Source organism: Arvicanthis niloticus, chromosome 16 (genome assembly GCF_011762505.2).
Source record: "Arvicanthis niloticus isolate mArvNil1 chromosome 16, mArvNil1.pat.X, whole genome shotgun sequence".
Lineage (NCBI taxonomy): Eukaryota > Metazoa > Chordata > Mammalia > Rodentia > Muridae > Arvicanthis > Arvicanthis niloticus.
Genome location: NC_047673.1, coordinates 17618469 through 17638666, shown reverse-complemented (window position 1 = coordinate 17638666; position 20198 = coordinate 17618469). Strand labels below are relative to the sequence as shown.

Here is a 20198-nt window from a genome sequence, read left to right as displayed (position 1 = left end):
AGCACACACACTTTTTCCTTATTTTTAATTTCACCATAAAATTAGGTGTCGTGATAAAGCCTCAGCACTTGGGAGGTGGAGGCAGGAGGATTGGGAGTTTAAGGTCAATCTTTAAAAAATAAAAAAGTTCACTATAAAACAATGTTTCACACTATGCTAACAGCCACCTCACACATTCAACATTACTTCATCTCTAGCTGTATCATGATCTCGTGTACTTGATTTGAACTTCTGTTGGCTCATTATGGCCTAAGACCAAGGTCAAATACCATATACCCAGTGGTAATATAGCCTAGGTGTGGAGGGCTTTGTAAGTTTGTGAGAACACTTTATTTTGTTTGCGTGATGACAAAATCTTTTCATAATACGTTTCTCCAAACATCATTAAGGCAACAAATCGATATAAATATCTCTTTGTATATTCAACCATAATGAAATTAATGAACTGGTATTGCCTGCAGATAAGCAATCCGTCCCTTTACTTAAGCCCTTTGGCTCCTCTTATGCAGTGTGAGATGTTCTTATATAACCTGTCTTTATTTGATGTGGGCTTCAAATATCACTCCCTAAATGAGGTATTTATTATATTTACAAGTCTATCAAAAGGTATGGCAGGCAATGTATCAGTTTAATCTTGGCATGACAGAGATGGAGGCAGGAGAATCTCCATGAGTTTGAAGCCAGCCTGGTCTACAGAGCAAGTCACAGGACAACCAGGGATACACAGAGAAGAACCCCTGTCTCAAAAATCATAATTAAAAAAGAAAGACATAAGACAAAAGGCCACAATGCAAACTACTAAACATAACCTAAATTATTTCCTGGTACTAGAGGAGTAAAAATTCTGTAACCCACACAGTGCAATACTATGTAGTTTCTACAAAAAAATCTGCATAGGAATATATTTAAGTTACAAGCCAATATATACAGTATAAATTCCATTTCTCAGATATAAACACAGAAGAAAATCTTAAAAAAAAAAAAAAAAAAAAAAACAGATCCAGGTCAACTGTGATTATTGATGGATGATGAGAATCTAACACATTATTTTTCTGTCTATACAAGTCTGTAGTCTCTGATTTCTTATTACAAACACATATCAAAATGTTTTAGAGTTTTTCTTCTTTATTATTTTTTTGTTGTTTAATGGACGGTTTGTTGTGTTTTGTTTTTTGAAACAGGGTCTCTGTAGACCAGGCTGGCCTCTAATTCACAGAAATATCTGCAGAGTGCCAGAACTAAAGGTTCTACATCCATTAAACAATGTTCTTAAAGACTGATAGTGTCACACATCGGTAATGGCAGTACTGGGGAGGTGAAGGCAAGACCAGCCTTTGCTACATACTGAGTTCAAGATCAGCCTGGGCTACATGAGACCTCCAATCTTAAAAAACAAACAGTAAAGGCATTCTTTTTAACTGCACGAATCTTTATTCTAGTGGAATAAACAGGACTGTTTACAAGACAGTTGTGGGCACTAGGGTCGGGTGGCGTGACACATCGAAACTAATCAACAGCAACAACAAAAAACCCACACACTGGGGGCTGGAGAGCAGACTCAGCAGTTAAGAGCCCAGACTGTTCTTCCAGAGGTCCTCAGTTCAATTCCCAGCAATCACATGACGGCTCACAACCATCTGTAATGGGATCCAATTCCCTCTTCTGATGTGTCTGAAGACGGCAATGGTGTACTCACATACATAAAATAAATCACATACATTAAAAAAACAAAAAAACAAACAAACTGTGGCGACATGGGGCTAGAGAGTTGGCTCAATGGTGAGGAACACTTGTTGCTTTTGCAGATGCACCCACCCACAAGGTGGCCTACAACCATGTAACTTCAGTTCCAGGGGGCTGACGCCCTCTTCTGGTCTTTTCCCGTACTGCAAGCACTGCATGCACATAGTGCACACCCAGTTACATAAAATAATGTGGAAACAAAAGAAACCTCAAGAAAGAGGTGGCTTTTAAAATAAAATCTTACTGTGAACCCAAACTAAATCTTAAGGGTAAGAATTAAGTGTATATTATTAAAGAATTTAAAAAGTTGGGCAGGAACGGAGTGGGCATTTCACGTTAAAGGAGATGGTCAAGCAATGGTCATATATAAGGTACATGTTCCAGTAGAGGAAAAAAATAGGAATATATTTGGATAGATGGGGGGTGGGGAGGGTGGGGAAAAATCAGTGAAGGAATAGTCAGGTAACCAGCCTCTGTGGCTGTCTCTGTGGGGAGCATGGGGGAGGAAAAGGGGTGAGTCTGGACTCAATTTTCTTTGCTAATTAACCATTTGAAATTTCAGTACCGGACGTTTTCTATTCAGACTCACAGGAGGCAAGGCTACATTTTGCTGAACTCCCAGGCCCTCTTACCCACTTTGCCTACAGATTCAGGGTCTGGGAAACAGCTGCTTTCAGGCTAACCAAGAAGGCCACTGCCCCTGAATCACCTCTCTTACACAAGAGACCCCAGAAGGCTCAGCAGCACAGCCACTCAGCGGATAAGGACCATGTACTACTGGGTTTCAACTCTCACCCCAGTCTTGCTCAGTATGCAGGACACGATTCCTGAATGAAGACAGCAGGGACCATGTGTGGTACGGGGTAAATGAACACTAGTGTTAACCAAAGACTGGACAGGGTGAGGAGGGCCGGTGTTCAAGCCCAGTGCTCTCTTCTTACAACCATGAAGAGGGTCCAGGTGACTGGATTCCTATTGGTCACACTACAGGCAGACAGAGCAAGTAAAAGTCAGAGGCAGCCCAGACTCCAAAAGGCCTGTCTTAAGGCCATGAACTCCGCGACCATTTAATACAGTTCCTCGTGTTGCAGTGACCTCACCACCGCCACAAAATTATTTCCTTGCTACTTCGTAACTGTACCTGTGCTACCGTTATGCATCTGAGAATCTGTTATGAATACTGTTGAGTATGAAGCTGAGAAGAGAGGGCAGCCAAGTCTCTCTCCCTGTTAGGGGAGAAACAGTTGTCTCCTTACCAGGTTCCAGGGAAGAGAGAAGTGAGGATGTGGGGGATGGGGATGACCAAACAGACTTCCCAATAGCCTAGAGGAATGAGGCCTTGTAAAAACAGAGCAGAGCTGCTGATCAGACTCTCTGACCCGGCCCTCACCTCCTGAATAATGATTCCCCAGAACTCACTTCCCCAAGGCCGTTGATTACTTCCCAGAGACATCCTGCCCCTGGATAGGAGTGACCCCTTGCTTAGGCCCTGCAGACCCACTCGGAGGCAGCAGAAGCACGCTCTTGCAGAAGAAGCCTGCTCCCTCCAGTTCTGACCTCCCCAACAGGTAGCTCCAGACCCCAGGTGACAAGAATCCTGGCTGGATTCTTTGTATGGGCTCCCTCCCTGCCCCCACCAACAGCAAGTCCTCTGGACAACCATTTGTTCTTTCTTCCCTGAGAAATTCCTCCTCCTCCCTGACTTTGGGGAGCGGCTGGCAAAGCCAGAGTGGAAAAATCAGTGAAGCTAATGGCGGAGCAATGCAGAAGCCGGAGCCAAGAACACAGCCTTGAGCGGCTTGGCTGCCCTGGCCTCGCTGCCGATCTGGACACGTGAGTACCCTCACATTCTCTCACAGGCTGAGCGCTGCCCTCGCAGCCCATCCCCCTCCACTAGCAAGCACCTTTCAGAGGCACTGGTACCACCTCCAGAGAGGGGATGTACAGCAAGGTAGGTCCCTTCAGGGAAACCTGGCAACTTAGAACACATCTCAGAATTCATGGACCTAAAACCCCCCCCCCTCGATGAACAACAACAACAAGTCAGGGTAGGGGACGTCATTCAACACCTTTTGCTTCACATAATTCCACTCTCATTCTGGAATCCAGTGCGAGTTAGAAACAAACAGGATCTTTCCACAAGAAATTTTACTGGGGGTGGGGTGTGGTGACTGTGTATTCCCACGAGTGTTCCAGGCCAGCTATGTGACACTATTCCTCAGGCCACACGAACAGGCTAAAGCTGCAGGGCTACAGCCTGCCTATCAGTGAAACACCCTGCATACCTGCTAGGCTCCCAAGGCAGCTAGGCTGAAATCCATACCCTCTTGGACGAAAGGCAGCTCAGGACCCCTAGTGGGGTGGGTGTGAGAGGGCTACCAGGGAACTACAGCTGAGGCCAGGGCCAGATTTTGGCAGCACCCCCAGCCTTTCCCCATAGGCACAGGTTTCAGCAGAACAGGGACAAAGCCCCGCTTTGTGGTACACAGGCGGCCTACAGCCAACAACAGAGACCTGCAGCTTTTCCATTAAATGTAACCTCTCCTCCCTCATCCAAGCACCAGACTTCTTCAAATCTGGGTGGGTGGGAGGAGCTGTAAAACCTCAGCCATTAAATCGCTTATGAGTTGCAGGTTTCTGTGGACGAAGGAAGGCTGGAAGTCTCACACTCTCTGCTCCTTGAGGGTGCTCAGGGAACAGGGAAGGAGGGGCCACCATTCCCAACTACAAGTGGCCCCACAAAGTTTTGGACATACCCACTCACTGATCCCTCAAGTCCTGTTCTCAGAGACAAATACATGGAAACAGCCTTCCTCAGGCTCAGATCAGCTCCTCAGCTTTCGGAAGGGGGTATTCTGCCTCTGGGCCTGTGTCCCAGTTTCATTTTACACACAAACCCCAAAGCCCGATCTGAAGAAACAAACTTAAGACTGTAATATGGCAAACGGGGGGGAGAAGGAAGGGGTGGGTTGGGGGAGGAGGCTGGTTTTCCTGGAACGCTTATTAAATCAACTTTGTAAGGACAGCCAGAAATTGCAGGCCTCCTGGGTCCTTTCGGGGCAGGGGCGTTTGCAGAAACTGCAGAGACTGCCAGGACTGTGCTCAGTCAGGGGAGGGGCTGCCATCTCCTCTCCCCCTCCCCTAAAGCCTTCCCAAAGCTCCAAGTGCAAGCAAAGTCTGGGATGGTTTGTTTTTAACTTCTGGACCAATCTTTGTCACATAGAGTACAGTTGTTTTTAAGACAAAAGCAGCAGTCGTTACTTACTAATCAGCATGGCCAAGACTACAGTAGGCTGCATGTCTGCAAGGTTCCAAAAGTCTACAGGAGAGAAACTATTCCTCTGACATCACCGTTACAGTGGCTCTGTGTTCTGTCAAAATCAACCCCCAGGAGTAGGGTGTGGTGGCACAAGCCTTTAATACCAGCATTCAGAGGCAGAGGCAGGTGGATCTCTGAGTTTGAAGCCAGCCTGGTCTCTGTCATAAGTGCCAGGACATCTAGGGCTACAGAGTGAGTCTCTGTCACAAAGGAAATAGGGAAAGAAATTAAGTAATACAATGACCCTCATGGGTATCACAGGTGATTAGATTCATATGTCACCATAAGACTTCATTCTTGACAGGAAATCCTAGAACAAACAACACTAGTGTATGGTGACAGGAAGTGACAGGATGCAGGTTGGAGACAGCAGGAAGCATGGGAAAAGCTTTTGGGATGACAAACTGATCTCTCAACTAGGATGGTAGTAACATGATGTGTAGCCCCTGTGCAAACTCACTGAGCTACCTTTCTAAAATCGGCACATTTCATACTACATAAATTATGCTCCGATCAACTGACTTAAGCTTTGACTACCATATATACGCCTCTTCCACCCTTCCACCTCCCTTCTCTTCTATTTCCAGAACCACCACTGTGCCTGGGGGTGGTGGCACAAACCTTTCATCCCCAGGCAGATAGATCTCTGAGTTCGAGGCTAGCCTGATCTACAGAACGAGTTCCAGAACAGCCAGGGCTACACAGAGGAAACCATGTCTCAAACAAACAAAAAGAAACAAGTAAAAAGGTCATAGGTTCCCTGCTTCAGTCTCCATCACTGCCTCAGCAGTTTTCAATGATACACACACACACACCCCACTTAAAATTCCTTACATGGGGGCTGAGAGAGGCGTCTCAGGGTAAGGAACAGGGGTTATATCCTTCAGAACCACCCGGGGTTCAATTCCCAGCACCCTCTGTCTGTTAACTCCAGTTCCAGGGGATCTGACACCTTCACGCAGACACACATACGGACCAAACACCAAGGCATGGAAAAATGATTAAAAAATATAATAAAGTCATTTTAAATTTCTTTTAAGAGGGCTGTTCGGAAAGTGCCTGCCCCGCAAGTGTCTGGGACAAGATCTCAACTGCCTGCTTTCCTTCCATGGGCTGCAAAGAGTTCGTTAGAGGAGAAAATGAGGGCAAAGGTGGAGGATGAGAAACAGGAGAAGAGAGGATGGGGTGGGAAAGAGAGCTGGCATCCGACTACTTAAAGAAACCCATGGATTCTCTTCTGGAATGCCGGCCGCCATCACTCTCCCTGGTCCTCAGTCCTACTCCCTGACTGACACACCAGGTGCCCTTCCTCCCTCTCTACCCGACAGCAGTGGCAGAGGCATAACAGCTAGGCATGGGCTTTCACGTGGAAGTACTGTGTCTGTATTGTGACATCTGAGCCTTTAGTGTTGCTCCCGTTTTGATGGTTTGCCACACAAAGCAAACCAAGTTACCGAAAAACCGGGTCGTGTTGGTACACTTCAAATTTCCCAACAAGAACCATTCAAATACCATTCAAAAAGAAGTAAGCCTTCTGTATGTCGGCTGAACCCAGTTTTTCCAGGGGTCACTCTCCACAGCTATTTACTCAGCACTACCACTGTTCATACATCTTAAACCTCTCGACTTCAGGAATGCCCTTTCTTAACCCCCCTCGGAGACCTGTACCTTAGTACCCTAAAGTAAGATTACAGGTAAATACCTGCAATCCAGAGCTCAGAGGCTGTGTGATAGAAAGATCAGGAGACCAGCTAGGGATACACAGCAGATTCTATGTCAAAAATAAAAAGACAAAAGACTACTACTTTCTTTTCTTTTCTTTTCTTTTCTTTCTTTTTTTTTTTTAAGACAGAATCTCTCTAAGTAGCACTGGCTGGCTATACAGACCAAATTGGCCTCAGACTCAGAGATATGCCTCCATATCTCCATTGAGATTAAAAAGCCATGTGGCACCGCAGACAGCAAGACAGATGCAAGTCAGCTCTGGGTATAGCCATGGCATCCTCTCCCATTCTGCTACAACCTCACTGTGAGTTTAATTAACTATGTTCTACTAGCAGCGGAGAGATGGCTCAGAAGCTAAGAGCACTTGCTGTTCTTTCGCAGGGAAGTGGGGTCCCAGCACCCACAAGGCAGCTCACAATCATACTTTTTTTGCTTTGCTTTTATTTTGTTTTGTTTTGTTTTGTTTTTTGAGACAGTTTTTCTCTGTGTAGCCTTGGCTGTCCTGGAACTTGCTCTGTAAAACAGGCTGGCCTCGAACTCAGAGAGATCCACTGGACTCTGCTTCCTGAGTGCTGGGATTAAAGGCAGTTGCCACCACTCACAATCATTCTTAACTCCCATTCACAATCATTCTTAACTTCCATTTCCAGAGGATCCATGAAGCCTCTTCTGATCTCTGCAGGCACCAAACACACAATGCAGTGCACATACATACACGCAGGCAAAACACTCATACACATAAAATAAGTAAGTTTTAATAAACAAATAGTCTGCTTCATATTTATTGTCTCTCCACTGCTCGACGGTAACTATAGACCTATAGACACCTAGAGCCCTATAGGTAAGCAGAGGTCCTCTCTTGCCTTGAGCTTCAAGCATGTTCTTACGCCTAACTGTCTTTGGTTCTACTACCAAAGGCAACGACATGAGCCTGTCAGTTTCAACCACTGCACCCTGCTCCTCTCTCACTGCCATCTGTGAGACAGATGACACAGGTTCACCCACCAATCGCCAAACAGGTCCCTGACAGCTTAGAAGACAGCACTGTACACATGGCCACCGTTGGCATGTACATCCCAAGCCTTTAATCCACTCTATGCCAGCCTTCTCTGTGACCAGCCACTAATTCTCAAGCCTTTTTAACAGCAGAAAGGTCTCAACATTTATTTCTAAGTCCCTCAGAAGCCACCAGGAATCTTAGGAACAGTAACAACTCCCAGGGACTTGTCACACACCACAGGCCAGTGGGGCTTCATAATGCCCCATCCTGCCTCCAGTTTCTTTCCAAGTCCCTTAAACAGGCCATCTCCAAAGCAAACTATTCATCAGGCCCCCAGGTAAGACCCGGAGGACAAAGTCCAAAAAGGCATGTGCTCGTGACTATTCACACCCTCATAGAAGATTCGGGGCTGGAACAGCTTTCTGGAAACCAGAGGCCATTGCCAAGATCTTCTTACTCCAAATCTATATTCACATCACTCTTTCCACTGCAACACCCACCCCTTTTTATGATCATCTGAGTTAAAGACCTAAGTACAGTGTTTCCTCAGAAAGAAAGCACTCCCCCAAGTACCTCACCTGTGGCTAACAATTGTCACCAGCCTTTGTGATCCCCACCTCTGCTAAAGTTGGTTCCCTATATGGAAGCCCAAATCAGCTCAGGTGTGGGGAAGGGGCCCTTTGCTCCTCCAAGGAGGAAGTCTTTCCAGCTGATCACATTACCTCCAAGACAGTAACCCACCCTGTTTCCCCAGCTTATGGGTACAGCTGACCCTCGGCCTGTTGTCTTACCTTGTTCGGGCAAGGTTGGGGCTGGCCTGGCAGTGCAGAGAGAGGCTGTGACCAGCACAGCCCAGAAGAGGAGGCACCTCCAGCCCCACATCCCAGTTCTGCAGTTAGAGGTTGGTAACAAGGCTCTGCACCTCCATGGATACTCCACCGCAAGTGAGATCTGCCTTCGAAAGCTGAGTCTGGGGAAAGAAACAATAGCTGTCGTCACAGTAGTTAGGGAGGAGAGGGGCAAGGGGAATAAAGAAATCGCATCATGTCCACGGTCAACCTGCCTGGAAGATGAAGACTGCTGCTGCTGCTTCTTTAAATTAATTTATTTTTATATATTACATCCTGACCCCAATTTCCCCTCCCCATCCACGCCTCTGTTTCTCTTCAGAAATGGGCAGGCCTCCCAGGGATATCAACCAGACATGACATATCACTCGATGCAATAAGACTGGGCACCTCCGGGCTGGAGAGATGACTCAGTAATCTGACTGCTCCTCCAGAGGTCCTGAGTTCAATTCCCAGCAACCACATGGTGGCTCATAACCATCTGTAATGGGATTTGATGCTGTCTTCTGGTGTGGCTGAAGACACACATACAGAAATACATACATACATACATACATACATACATACATACATACATTAATTAATTAAATCTTTAAGAAAAAAAAAAAACTAGGCAGCCTCATATTCAGGCTGGACAAGAAAACCCAGTAGGAGGACAAGGGTCCCAAAAGCAGGCAGAAGCATCAGAAACAGCCTCCACTCCCTCTGTCAGGAATTCCACAAAACACAGCTACATAACTCTAACATACATGCAGAGGGCTTACGTCAGACCACGCAGGCTCTCTCATTGTCGGTTCAGTCTCTGTGAGTCCCTATGAGCCCTGGTTGATACTGTGGGGTTCTTGACCCCTCTGGGTCTTACAATCCCAGAAGGATGCTTCTTAGGGTGCAGAGAGAATTGAGCCTATTTCGACACTGAGTCAGGGGTATCAGGTCTTAATTAGGCTTAAATCCATAATGTGGCTTGTTCCCCAGCGGGGACTTCTGAGAGGTGAAGAGTCCTTTGAGAGACACCCTCCTGAGAGGTTTTAAGTCAGCTGGGGACACGCCCTTGAAGAGGAAGATGGCAGAGAACCAGTCTCGCACCCCTCCTCACCCTTTCTGTTCCTGGCCACAAGTGAATGGGGTTTCTCCGATTTAAAGAGAGCTCTGCAGACTTGCCTTCATCCCACCACGAGGCGTGCTAGCAACGGTCAACTTCAGACTGAAACCCACAAAACGGAGAGTGAAATAAACCTTTTCTCTCTTTAACTTGATGACCTCGGCTACTTTGTTAGAGCGTTGGGAAGCTGGAGTCTACCCTTCCATTCTATAACAATGTTCTCAGGACAGACTAAGTGCCAAGTTGGCTGGGACTGTCACCATGATGCTCTCTGAGATAAAAGCCTCGCTCATCTATGAAAGGAAGGGAAGGACCTCATGAACATCCCAAAGAGCCATATTGTGATCGAGGACTTGAGAAAAACGTTGTGCAGTTTCAGGTCCCAAACACTTCCAATGTGAGTTATGTAGACATGGCCAAGTCCAAAAACCACCACATACAAGCAGTCCCCAGAAATGGTTCAAGTGTGGAGGGGCGCTCCTGTAGTCCCAGCATTTGGGAGGCAGAGGCAAGGGGATCTCTGAGTCTGAGGCCTGCCTGGTCTACATAAAGGTCCAGGATAGCCAGGGATATGCAGAGAAACCAAACCCTGTCTCAATACCCACCCCCCCGCCCCAAAGAAACCCGAGTCACAAACATATGAACCTCTTAAGATGCAGGGAAGCAACACAGAAGCAATAAGTGGCCACGCTAAAGCCATTAAGGTCCTTCTGAAGCCTAAGGAGGTTAAGACCAAGATGTCAAAGAGTCTCAACCACAGGGTGGGCAGACTTGCTTTTATTGCCCCCCAAGCTCAGGAACTGGATTCACGGCTACACCGCCAAGGGTTGCAGACTGTACCAACCAAAGGCTAAGGCCCAGGCAAAGCCAAGACTGCAGCTGCAGCTCAGGGTCGCAGAGGTGTCTAGGCCCCGTGAGGCTCTCAAAGTGAAGGCCTTTCTCAACATGAAGCAGACAGACCAGTGTGAGAGCGCACCTTGTTTAAGTATTACACAACCATTGTAAGGGACAGGAATCTGCTGACTTCCTGACACGAGACTTCATTCCATCAGGGACAAACCAATCCCTGTGGTAAAGAGTAAATACAGAGGTAAAGAGTGGGGTCACAAGTCAAGAAACAGAAGGTACTCCAGACCATCCTTAATGGGCAGGTAACTAAAGGAGAGATGGTGCATGTCATAATTCCCACCATTCTGGAGGCAGGCAGATCTCAGTGAGTAAGGCTAGCCTGGTCTACACAGTGAGTTCCAGGACAGACAGAAAGAAAAGAGGAGGGAGAGAGGGAAGGAGAAGAGGAGAGAGGGAGAGAGAGAGAGAGAGAGAGAGAGAGAGAGAGAGAGAGAGAGAGAGAAATAGGGGGTTAAGTTCTTTTTTTCTTTTTCTTTTTTTTTTTTTGTTATTTTATTTTATTTTATTTTATTTTTTAGGGGGTTAAGTTCTAGTTTACAGCTTCAGATCACATGGAATATGGAGACCCCATAAGCCACTTTTTTTTTTTCACCAGAGTTGGAATCCAGGACCTTTCACAAGCAAGTGTTCTACCACAGAGATCCATCCCCAGGTCTCCAGGGTCTTTCTTTTGCCCCTAAAATGAGAAGAATCCCAGAACCTCCAGTCACATCAGCCTTGCTCCCAGAGAACGCATGGGTCACCATTACTTGAAGGCAGGCAGAGCAGGACACTGTGAGGTGGATCCAGCTGTCACTGGGTGGTGACGCTGACATCTGACAGCAAAGAGTGGCAATGTCAGGGTGAAGTGGGAGAGGAAAGCCCTACAGTCAAGCAGTCAGGAGCCGGTGCAGGGTGCAGAGGCTGACGAGACCCTAGCTAAAGCCGTGGATTCTGCAGCCCTTGACCCATCTCAAGTTTGTGATGGTAATTTTTTAGTATTGTAAATGTTTGATGTGTTACTACTGGGGGGCAGGGTGACTGTGTCTGAGCACACATGCGAAAGGACAACTCCACGGGGTCAGTTCTTTCTATCTACCTTTAATACCGGGACTGAGCCATCTCACTGGCTCTGTGGTGGTAACATTTAAAACGACTTCTGAGGGTCCTGAGGATGAGATGACAAGTGGGGAGAGCGGGCTGGCCACTGTGTATGGAGGTGACCATCTCCTGTCTCCCTGGTATTTTCTGTCTTCGATGCTCCAGGAAACCATAGAAGCTGTTCAGAGAATCTGCTCCCAGAACATGTCCTAATGTGGTGTTATAGCCCTGCCTCCCCCTGAGCCAGGAAAGGCCCCTTTCTAGCCAGTCAATCCTGGCTGGCAAAAACAAACAAACAAACAAACAAACAAACAAACAAAAAAAGAACAAGACAAAACAAACAAACAAACAAAAAAACCACCAAACACCAACCCAAAACCAAATTGTTGGCCAGCAGAGTATGTGCGCACTACCACTAGCTGTCTCCAAAGGCTTACTAAAGAAATTTAATAATTTTAAACCAAAAGTGAAGTAAATATTTCTCCTCTGTTTTTTTTTTTTTTCTTCTGAATTTGGGGAAAGGATTAGAAATGGAAGAAATATTTGTTGAGTACTCTGTGGGCCCTACACGAGTAAAATACATTTATAACTATAAAACTTCCTTTATTCCTCCTGCTCTGCCTCTGTCCTGGTCTCTGCTAAGAGATGAAGAAACTTGGGGGCGGGAAGGAGTGTTAGGGATCCAAGAGCTTAAGTACTTTGCCCAAGGAAATGGAGCTATTGGTAACCCTAGAACTTGATCACCCAGGTTTGGGGGACATTAATTCAAGATGGGAGAATGCAAATAATCTCACCACACCTAAATGGGATTCAGCTCAGAGGAGAAATCACTGTCTAGCATGCAAGAGGCCCTGAGTTCATCCCTAACACAGGAAATTCAAAAATAAAAACCAGCCCTCCATCTGATGCAGGCAGACACAGGCGGATTCCCATACACCAGAGAAACCAAGAGGATAGATAGAGAAATCCATGCTGGAAATGACAAACTTCTCGTTCTCTGTTTCTTTGGTGGACAGAAAGACCTTTAGAGACAAATGGACCCAGGGTCAGGCACAGTCTCAGACCTGAAGATACTCTAAACCCACACCTCAGATCCCAAAGACAAATCTAATCAGCATAGATAGGTCTGTTATCCACAAAGTACACTGAACAACAAAACCCTGAGTCCCATGGTAACCCTGAGTACTAAGTCTTTAGTATCAACAAAGGGTGGGTAGGAGGAGCCGGTGTCACTGTGAGATGACTGATTAGACTGCAGCAGACCGAAGCTTCCACCTGTCACTCTGTCCCCTGAGACCGCTGCCCACCTACCTCTTCCAAGGTGTGGGCTGGCTACACACACTTCCTTTCATCCCTGGTGATGAATGCTCTTCAGACACCTGAGACTATTCTGAGAGTATTCTGGCACCTTCCCCCTGACTCATGTCTAAAACTGGTACAAGAGTTCCTCCTGCCTCCCCCTTTTCTACCTTCTAGGCCTCAAATTGCACAACAAAGATGCTGTAAGACACTTGGCCTCCTGGTACCAACGTCGGGAATGAAAAGGTTGCCGGGCACATGTAACGCAAGGCTCCGCACATCTGCAGAACACAAGGTGACACAAACCTCGAATCCAAACTCAATGGGGAATCCTAGAGACTGGCCCCTTAGCCCTTAGGAATCGCCTCAGTCCTCCACTGCCTGACAAGTGTGACCCATAACCAGCTGTACAGAGGTTTCCCTGTAGTGCTACATCTGCTGCCCCATCGGTCCCTCCACTCTCAGCTGAGGCTCCCAGATTCCAAAACCCAATCTGCTTAGAAGAGGTCTTCAATGAAGGGCAATGAGGTCATGTGACCTCAGTTTTCATACTTGTGGGAAGGCTAAAATATTTGCCCTGACAACATCCGGGTGGTTACAAGGACCAAATGGACAGTATGAACGAAAATGAGAAGGTCTCTTTCAAAGAACTTACGCAACGGTAGCTTCAATGTATATAGTGGGAAGTCAGGGCCTGGAGCGCTCAGCCCTGTACCTCAATTCTAAAGGTCTAGAGACAGTCTATTAACATCAGATCTCTTTGTCTAAAATGATGCAAGAAACCTAGCTGGTGCTCTCAGGGCCAAGCCATCTGTCACGGTCTCTTCTTCCCCCTCATCTCTATCTCTATCTCTCTCTCTCTCTCTCTCTCTCTCTCTCTCTCTCTCTCTCTCTCTTGTTTTTGTTTTTTCTGAGACAGGGTTTTCTCTGTGTAGTCTAGGTTATCCTAAAACTCACTCTGTAGACCTGGCTAACCTTGAACTCAAGAGATCTACCTGCCTCTGCCTCCCAAGTGCTGGGGTAAAAGGTGTGTATCACCATATCCACCTTCCCATCTTCCTCTTAAAGAGTTTCTTTGTGAGTGTGTGTCATGACTGTGTGCCTTAAGTGTACGTGTACCCCAAGAGTCAAGGAGAGAGAATGTCATATTCCTTGGTATAAAGTAACAGGAGGTTATAAACAACTTGATGTTGGTCCTGGAAAATGAACCCTGGTTTTCCTGAGGGACAGTGAAAACTTTTAACAGCTGAGCCATCTCTTCAGCCCCTAGGTCTTCATCTCCCTGTTCTCTAGAGAAAGCAGTCAATAGATACTTTTATTCATGACACTGTCACCATGGAACAGTTCCTTACCCTGGGCATTGGTTCCCAGCTGATGGAGACCTGATCGTTTGTCTTCCCATGTCACAGGTGGGTTGCATGTACACATGGTCACATGTGTACACATGGCCAGTACAGTGAAGAACCTGCTCTCTATAGTACTAGGCTAACAGAAGAAATAATAGTAAATTCATTCATTTTATGTGTATAGCAGTTTTGCCTGTTTGTATGTCTGTGCTGGGAGACCAGAAGAGAGCATCAGATCCCACTGAAACTGGAATTACAGATTGTGAGCCACCATGTGGGGGTGCTGGGAACCAAGCCCAGATTCTCTGAAAGAGCAGCCAATGCTCTTAACCACTGAGCCATCTCTCCAGACCCCAAACTCCTGGTATTCTGAGTCTCTCCTGGACAACACTCACCTACAGGACACAAGCTTCCTCCCTTCCCACAGGTATTTCCCACTCTCCATTCTCTCAGCCCCAACACTCTAGACCTAGTTGGCAAATCTGGTGGCTCTGGGACACACTGCAGCTGTTGAGCTATTGAAATATGGCTTCTGCCAACTGGGGTGTACAAAGAGTGAAAAACAGAATGTGGTCATCAACATTTAGCCGGAAAAAAAAAATGTAAAATATCTTTTTCTTTTTAAATATTGGGACCAGACACAGTGTGTACTTTAGCATGCTTGAAGCTATCAGTTCAACTGAATTACCACTGCTTCCAAAGTTTTGTATTGATGTCATGTAAAAGAATATTTTAGAAATAGCAATATGATATAAATAAGACCTAATATAAGTACAATGTATTTTTAAAATCTATACAAATACATTTAGATTTCACCTGTATCTTCTGATATACTTTCAAATGAGGATACTACTGCCCTGAAATTTAAGGAGGCTCCCATTGTATTTAGGGGTCTGTGCCAGTGTCTTTCTTACAATTAGGTCCCCACAATTAGGTCAGGTCTGACCTAATCAATGAACCCCATCTTACAAAGCCCCACTTCCACACGCATTCAGCCCAGCCTCTGATTTCCCAATAAATAACCAGCCCTTCTCCCACGGTGCTTCCATCAACTCATCAACTTGCTGGACATGCTCCTCATATTCCCCTCCCTCTTCTCTCCCCAAGCATGCTGGCTAGTTTGAGGTCAACTTGACACAACCTAGAGTTATTTTGGAAGAGGGAACTTCAACTGAGAAAAATGCCCCACCAGAGTGGCTTGTGGGCAAGCCCACAGAATATTTGCTTGATTGACGACTGACGTGGTCGGGCCCAGCTCACTGTGTACAGTGCCATCCCTGAGTGGGTGGTCCTTAGAGCTAAAAGAAAGCAGACCGAGCACGCCATGGGGAGCAAGCCAGTCAACAGCATCCCTCTGTGGCTCTATCAGTCCCTAGTTCCATGATCCTGCCCTACTTGAATCCCTGCCCTGCCTTCCCTCAGCAATGGGCAGTAACCTGAAAGGGTAAGATGAAATAAACCCTTTCCTCCCCAAGTTGCTTTTGGTCATGGTGTTTCATCCCAGCAACAGAAACTCAAAGACACCAAAAAACCCGTGGCTTCTGTGAAGCAGGATTGGTGCCTACATGCCTTTCATCAGCCCTCAGCCTAGGAGGTGGGGGCATACACAGGAGATGGGGCATCTATGTAAGGTGGAATAAAAGGCAAGTGAGCCTGAGAAGAAACAAACCCAGGCCCAGGACCCTCTTTGTGAAATGTCTGGAACCTTCCACATTTCAGATTTAGAAGTTGTCTGGATCTCAAAACATTCAGATAGGCTTTGCCAGTAAGATCCAAGTGTGAGGTCCCATACATCTTAGAGTCTGAAATTCTTTGACTGCCAACAGGACATGTGCTTCTGGAGTCCAGGTTCTCAAGCTGTATATATTCTTCAAGAAAAAACAGACTTTCGTGGGGATGGGAGGTGGGGAGCCACCGCCAATTCCCATGTTAACTACCCATGATACCAACAGAGTAATAGTCTAAACATATTGAGGTCCCAGATTTGAGGACTATGATACATGATATGACTCTCTTTAGATAAAATAAGACTTACTAAACAATAGAGGTAACTTTTCCCTCACAGCACTTTAATAAACATTTTTAAACACTAGGGGTAGTTTTGTTCACAAAATTCTAACTTGAACAAAAGAAATGCTAATTGTGGAAGTGGAGATAACTTTGCTGTAGCTGAACACCGTCATTCAGTTCTGAGTTGGGGGCACAAGTTCACACTCACATTCGGACACATACATATAGATAAAAATGAAATAAAAAGAAATGCAATGCTTGCATGTCTTATGAAGAAGTTCGGTTTATTAAAAATATTTTTAAGCATAAGGATTAAAAGAAGGAAATAGGCTTTCAGAAAGAAAGACACACCCAAGATTGCAGAAGTGGATTTCTCTAAAAGATAGTGCCCTAGCTTATTTTGCATCTCTGTTACAAAGTATCCACACTGGAAAAAAAAAAAAAAAAAAAGTATCCAAATGATTGGCAACAGGGCTTAGGGCTTAGCTCAGTAGTATAACTATTTGCCTAAGCAAGTGCAATGCCCTGAGTTCGATCACCAACACTACTGAAACAAAACAAACGTGTGTGTGTGTGTGTGTGTGTGTGTGTGTGTGTGTTCGCATATATGAAAAGTATCTAAATGTCTTCTATCTTGAAAAATTAGTGTCCGGGTAGTGGTAGTGGTGGTGCACGCCTTTAATCCCAGCACTTGGGAGGCAGAGGCAGGCGGATTTCTGAGTTCGAGGCCAGCCTGGTCTACAGAGTGAGTTCCAGGACAGCCAGGACTACACAGAGAAACCTTGCCTCAAAAAACCAAAAGAAAAAAAAAAAAGAAAAATTAGTAATTGTTGTCTGGGGGCATGGCGCGTGTCTACTACCTCACACTCAGGAAGCTGGGGCAGGAGCATCTCAAACTGCTGGCCTTGAGGGCTATGAAAACCAAACTCAAAAAGCAAACAAACAAGGACCAGGGAGAGATGGGTCAACAGTTAGGAGTACCTGCTGCTCCTCAAGATGAGCAGGGTCTAGTTCCCAGCAACATCAGGTGGCTCTCAACCACTTGTAACTCTAGTTTCAGGGGAATCTAACACCATCTTCTAAATGCATCAGGAACCAGAAATGTATGTGGCCCACATATGTACAGGTAGACAAAACACTCATACACTTAAAAAAAAACAAATCTAAAAAACAAAACAAAAAAAAAATGTAACAAAACAACAAAAAACAGTAACAAGAACACAGCAAGTGAAACAAAGGCTTAGCTGCTGAAGACAAGATATAGGAACAGAGTCCAGTGTTACCATATTCTTGGAATTCCTTACCCAGGTGAACACTATTTAAATTTCCAAGCTTGGGGGTTAGGGGGTAGGGCTTCTTTCTTCCTGGTACTAAGAATTCCTATTTAAGGCCAATGCAAACTTGGTGGGGGGTGGGGGTGGCAATATCTTATTCCATATGAGGCATTTAATCCCTCTGGAAACACCAGCACCTTTTCTAAAGATCCACATCTGGACTCCCGGGTGCATTCGACCCTTTCCAGAGCCCTGGAAAAGAGAAATGCAAGACCAACTTCCCAAGAGGAAATTACACTCCTCTCAATCGACAGGAGCGTCGCTTTTCAGAACAAGATATCAGAGTCAATTAGAACGTCTTCCTCCTGCAGCTCAGGCCCAGACTTTCCAGGGAGAAAACAGGGTCCTCACGAGTTCCACACCAGCTTCAAACTCAGCATGCAGGACTGTGACTCTTCATACTTCTACCCAGAGGGCTGGGTGTCATCAAGGATGACAGGTGTTACCAGATTTCCTAGGATGCTCTTCAACAGCCATTTTGATCAGAGATTACAAAAATTGGAGGCAAGAAAAGGGCCCTCGGGGCCAGCAAGACAGCTCAGCAGGTAAAGAAGGGGGGATTGCAGCTAAACTTGATTCAGGTCTCTTAGACCCAACTCACATAGTGGGAGAGAACCAAGTTCTTTTCTATTTTATTTTATAATTACACACATATATGTGTGTGTGTGTGTGTGGATATGTGCGTGCCAGTGCTGGTGTCTTCAGAGACAGTACATGTCCTGTGAACTGCCTGACATGCATGCTGGGAATCAAACCTGGGTCCTCTGGAAGAGCAGCCAGTGCTCTTAAAGGCTGAGCTCCTTCAATCTAGTCTCTGATCTCCACTGGAGCACTGGAGCACCCAGAAAACAAATGAGTGAATAAATATAATTTTAATAATTAAAAAAAAATAAACGTGAAATCAAAAAAAAAAAAAAAGCAAAAGCATTCAGAGATACTAGCTGCTAAGCCCCAAGTTCACACATGCATGGGGCCAGTATTACAAACCAGCAAAGACAGCGATTCTGTGAAGTCCACAGATTGTCTTGGTCTCCAAGGTTGGTGTCTGCCTACACAATGCTCCATTCAATTTTCTCATCTGGAGTCCACTCTGAAGAAAGCTAGCTGGGGTGCTTGTATGCATTCTAATTCTCTCCAGTGAGGAGACAGTGATAAGTGTGATGTTCCTCTGTTCCTTCTGTCCTTCTGCTCCACTTGCTATTCAAAGGATACATTGCTTCATGGCCTGAGGCCAAGGAAAACTCTCTTAAAGCTGTATACCATGGAACCAAAGGAAGGAATGGCCACGCTCAGCCAACCTCCCATTGTGAAAACCTCTGAAACACATATTGGAGATACACACTCAACCCACTGCCCCTCATCGAAAAGCTGACACTCAGCTCTGACTCAGAGTAAACGTAACATATTTCAAGTAGCTTGTCACTGATGAAGTGCTGGAACCAAGCCCCAGACAGCAACTTGGTCCCCAAACACCCAGTGCTCTGGGGTCAGCTGGGTCCCCAGAGTGTGTCCCAACTGGGGAAATATGTAAACAAGCCATTAGGGAGGGAGGCAAGCCATCAGCACAGTTGGCGGGTCTTAGGCTGTTGGCCTTAGGTCACTGAAAGGAAGAGACACCACCCCAGCGTGGGGGTAATTGGCTAGACCTTGGCCGGTCCCAGGGGCCAGCTACTTAGCTTTAAAACAAGCCCCAGAGAGGAAACCCAGAGCCTGGCCAAGGGAGGAAGGCGGCCACTTTTCTGCCCAACCATCTCAGGGCAATGGTTCTACAATTTAGATACTATTCCAAAAAAAGCAATGGTCCGGAGGTGCGAAGACCAGAGCACATCTGGGGAGGAAACAGTCACCTTAATTACCATGTCTAGAGAAAGTGCGATTTCATTACAGCCTCCAAAACTACCGCCCTAAGAAGGAAACCAGAGAAGTGTTTTCAATTTAAAAGACTGGAAAGGCTGAGAGGCGTCAGCCCACTATACCACCCAACCTCTAACTTTGGACCCTTCGGATGCGTTGTTGGCCCCCTCCTTCAAAAGAGTGGACATTCCATCCTTGTCCCTGCAGTCATTGTTTAAACGGCAAAACCCACTCCATTTTAAGCTTCTGAGGGCTGCAACCCAGGAAACTCACTGAAAACACAAGGTGCCTCTGGCAGCTACAGCACCGGGTGCTGCACCCTACTCACCCAAACGGAGGACGGAACCCCGAGAGGGCCTTGAACGCGTGGCAATAGGTGGGCCCACGGTGCCCACACTAGACAAACGCTCCAACTATAATTAAAGAGAGAGGCAATACTTGGTTCCAGTACACGTCAGGGCCAATTTTGGCCCAGACCCACCAACGAAGGCCACCTCTAGTAAGCAAGCGGCTCCCAAGAGGGTCCAGAGATTCTTAAACACCGCCTCACCTCCCCCACCATTGTCAGCCACCAGCAAGAGAGTGAAGGAATCCAAAAATCACTTGCAATCTATAACTTTCTTTTCTCT

The 20198-nt window shown here is 46.2% G+C and overlaps 1 protein-coding gene across 7 annotated transcripts in view; it reads right to left on the bottom strand.

Moving 5' to 3' along the window:
- The window catches only part of Fgfr1 (fibroblast growth factor receptor 1), a 57481-nt gene that overhangs the window by 35307 nt on the left and 1976 nt on the right, over positions 1-20198 (bottom strand). For all 7 annotated transcript variants that reach the window (XM_034521026.3, XM_076913934.1, XM_034521027.3 and 4 more), the window contains exon 2: positions 8579-8757. In XM_034521026.3, the coding sequence (XP_034376917.1) occupies positions 8579-8669 (91 nt within the window). In that variant the 5' untranslated portion in view covers positions 8670-8757. The remainder of the gene's footprint in view (positions 1-8578; positions 8758-20198) is intronic.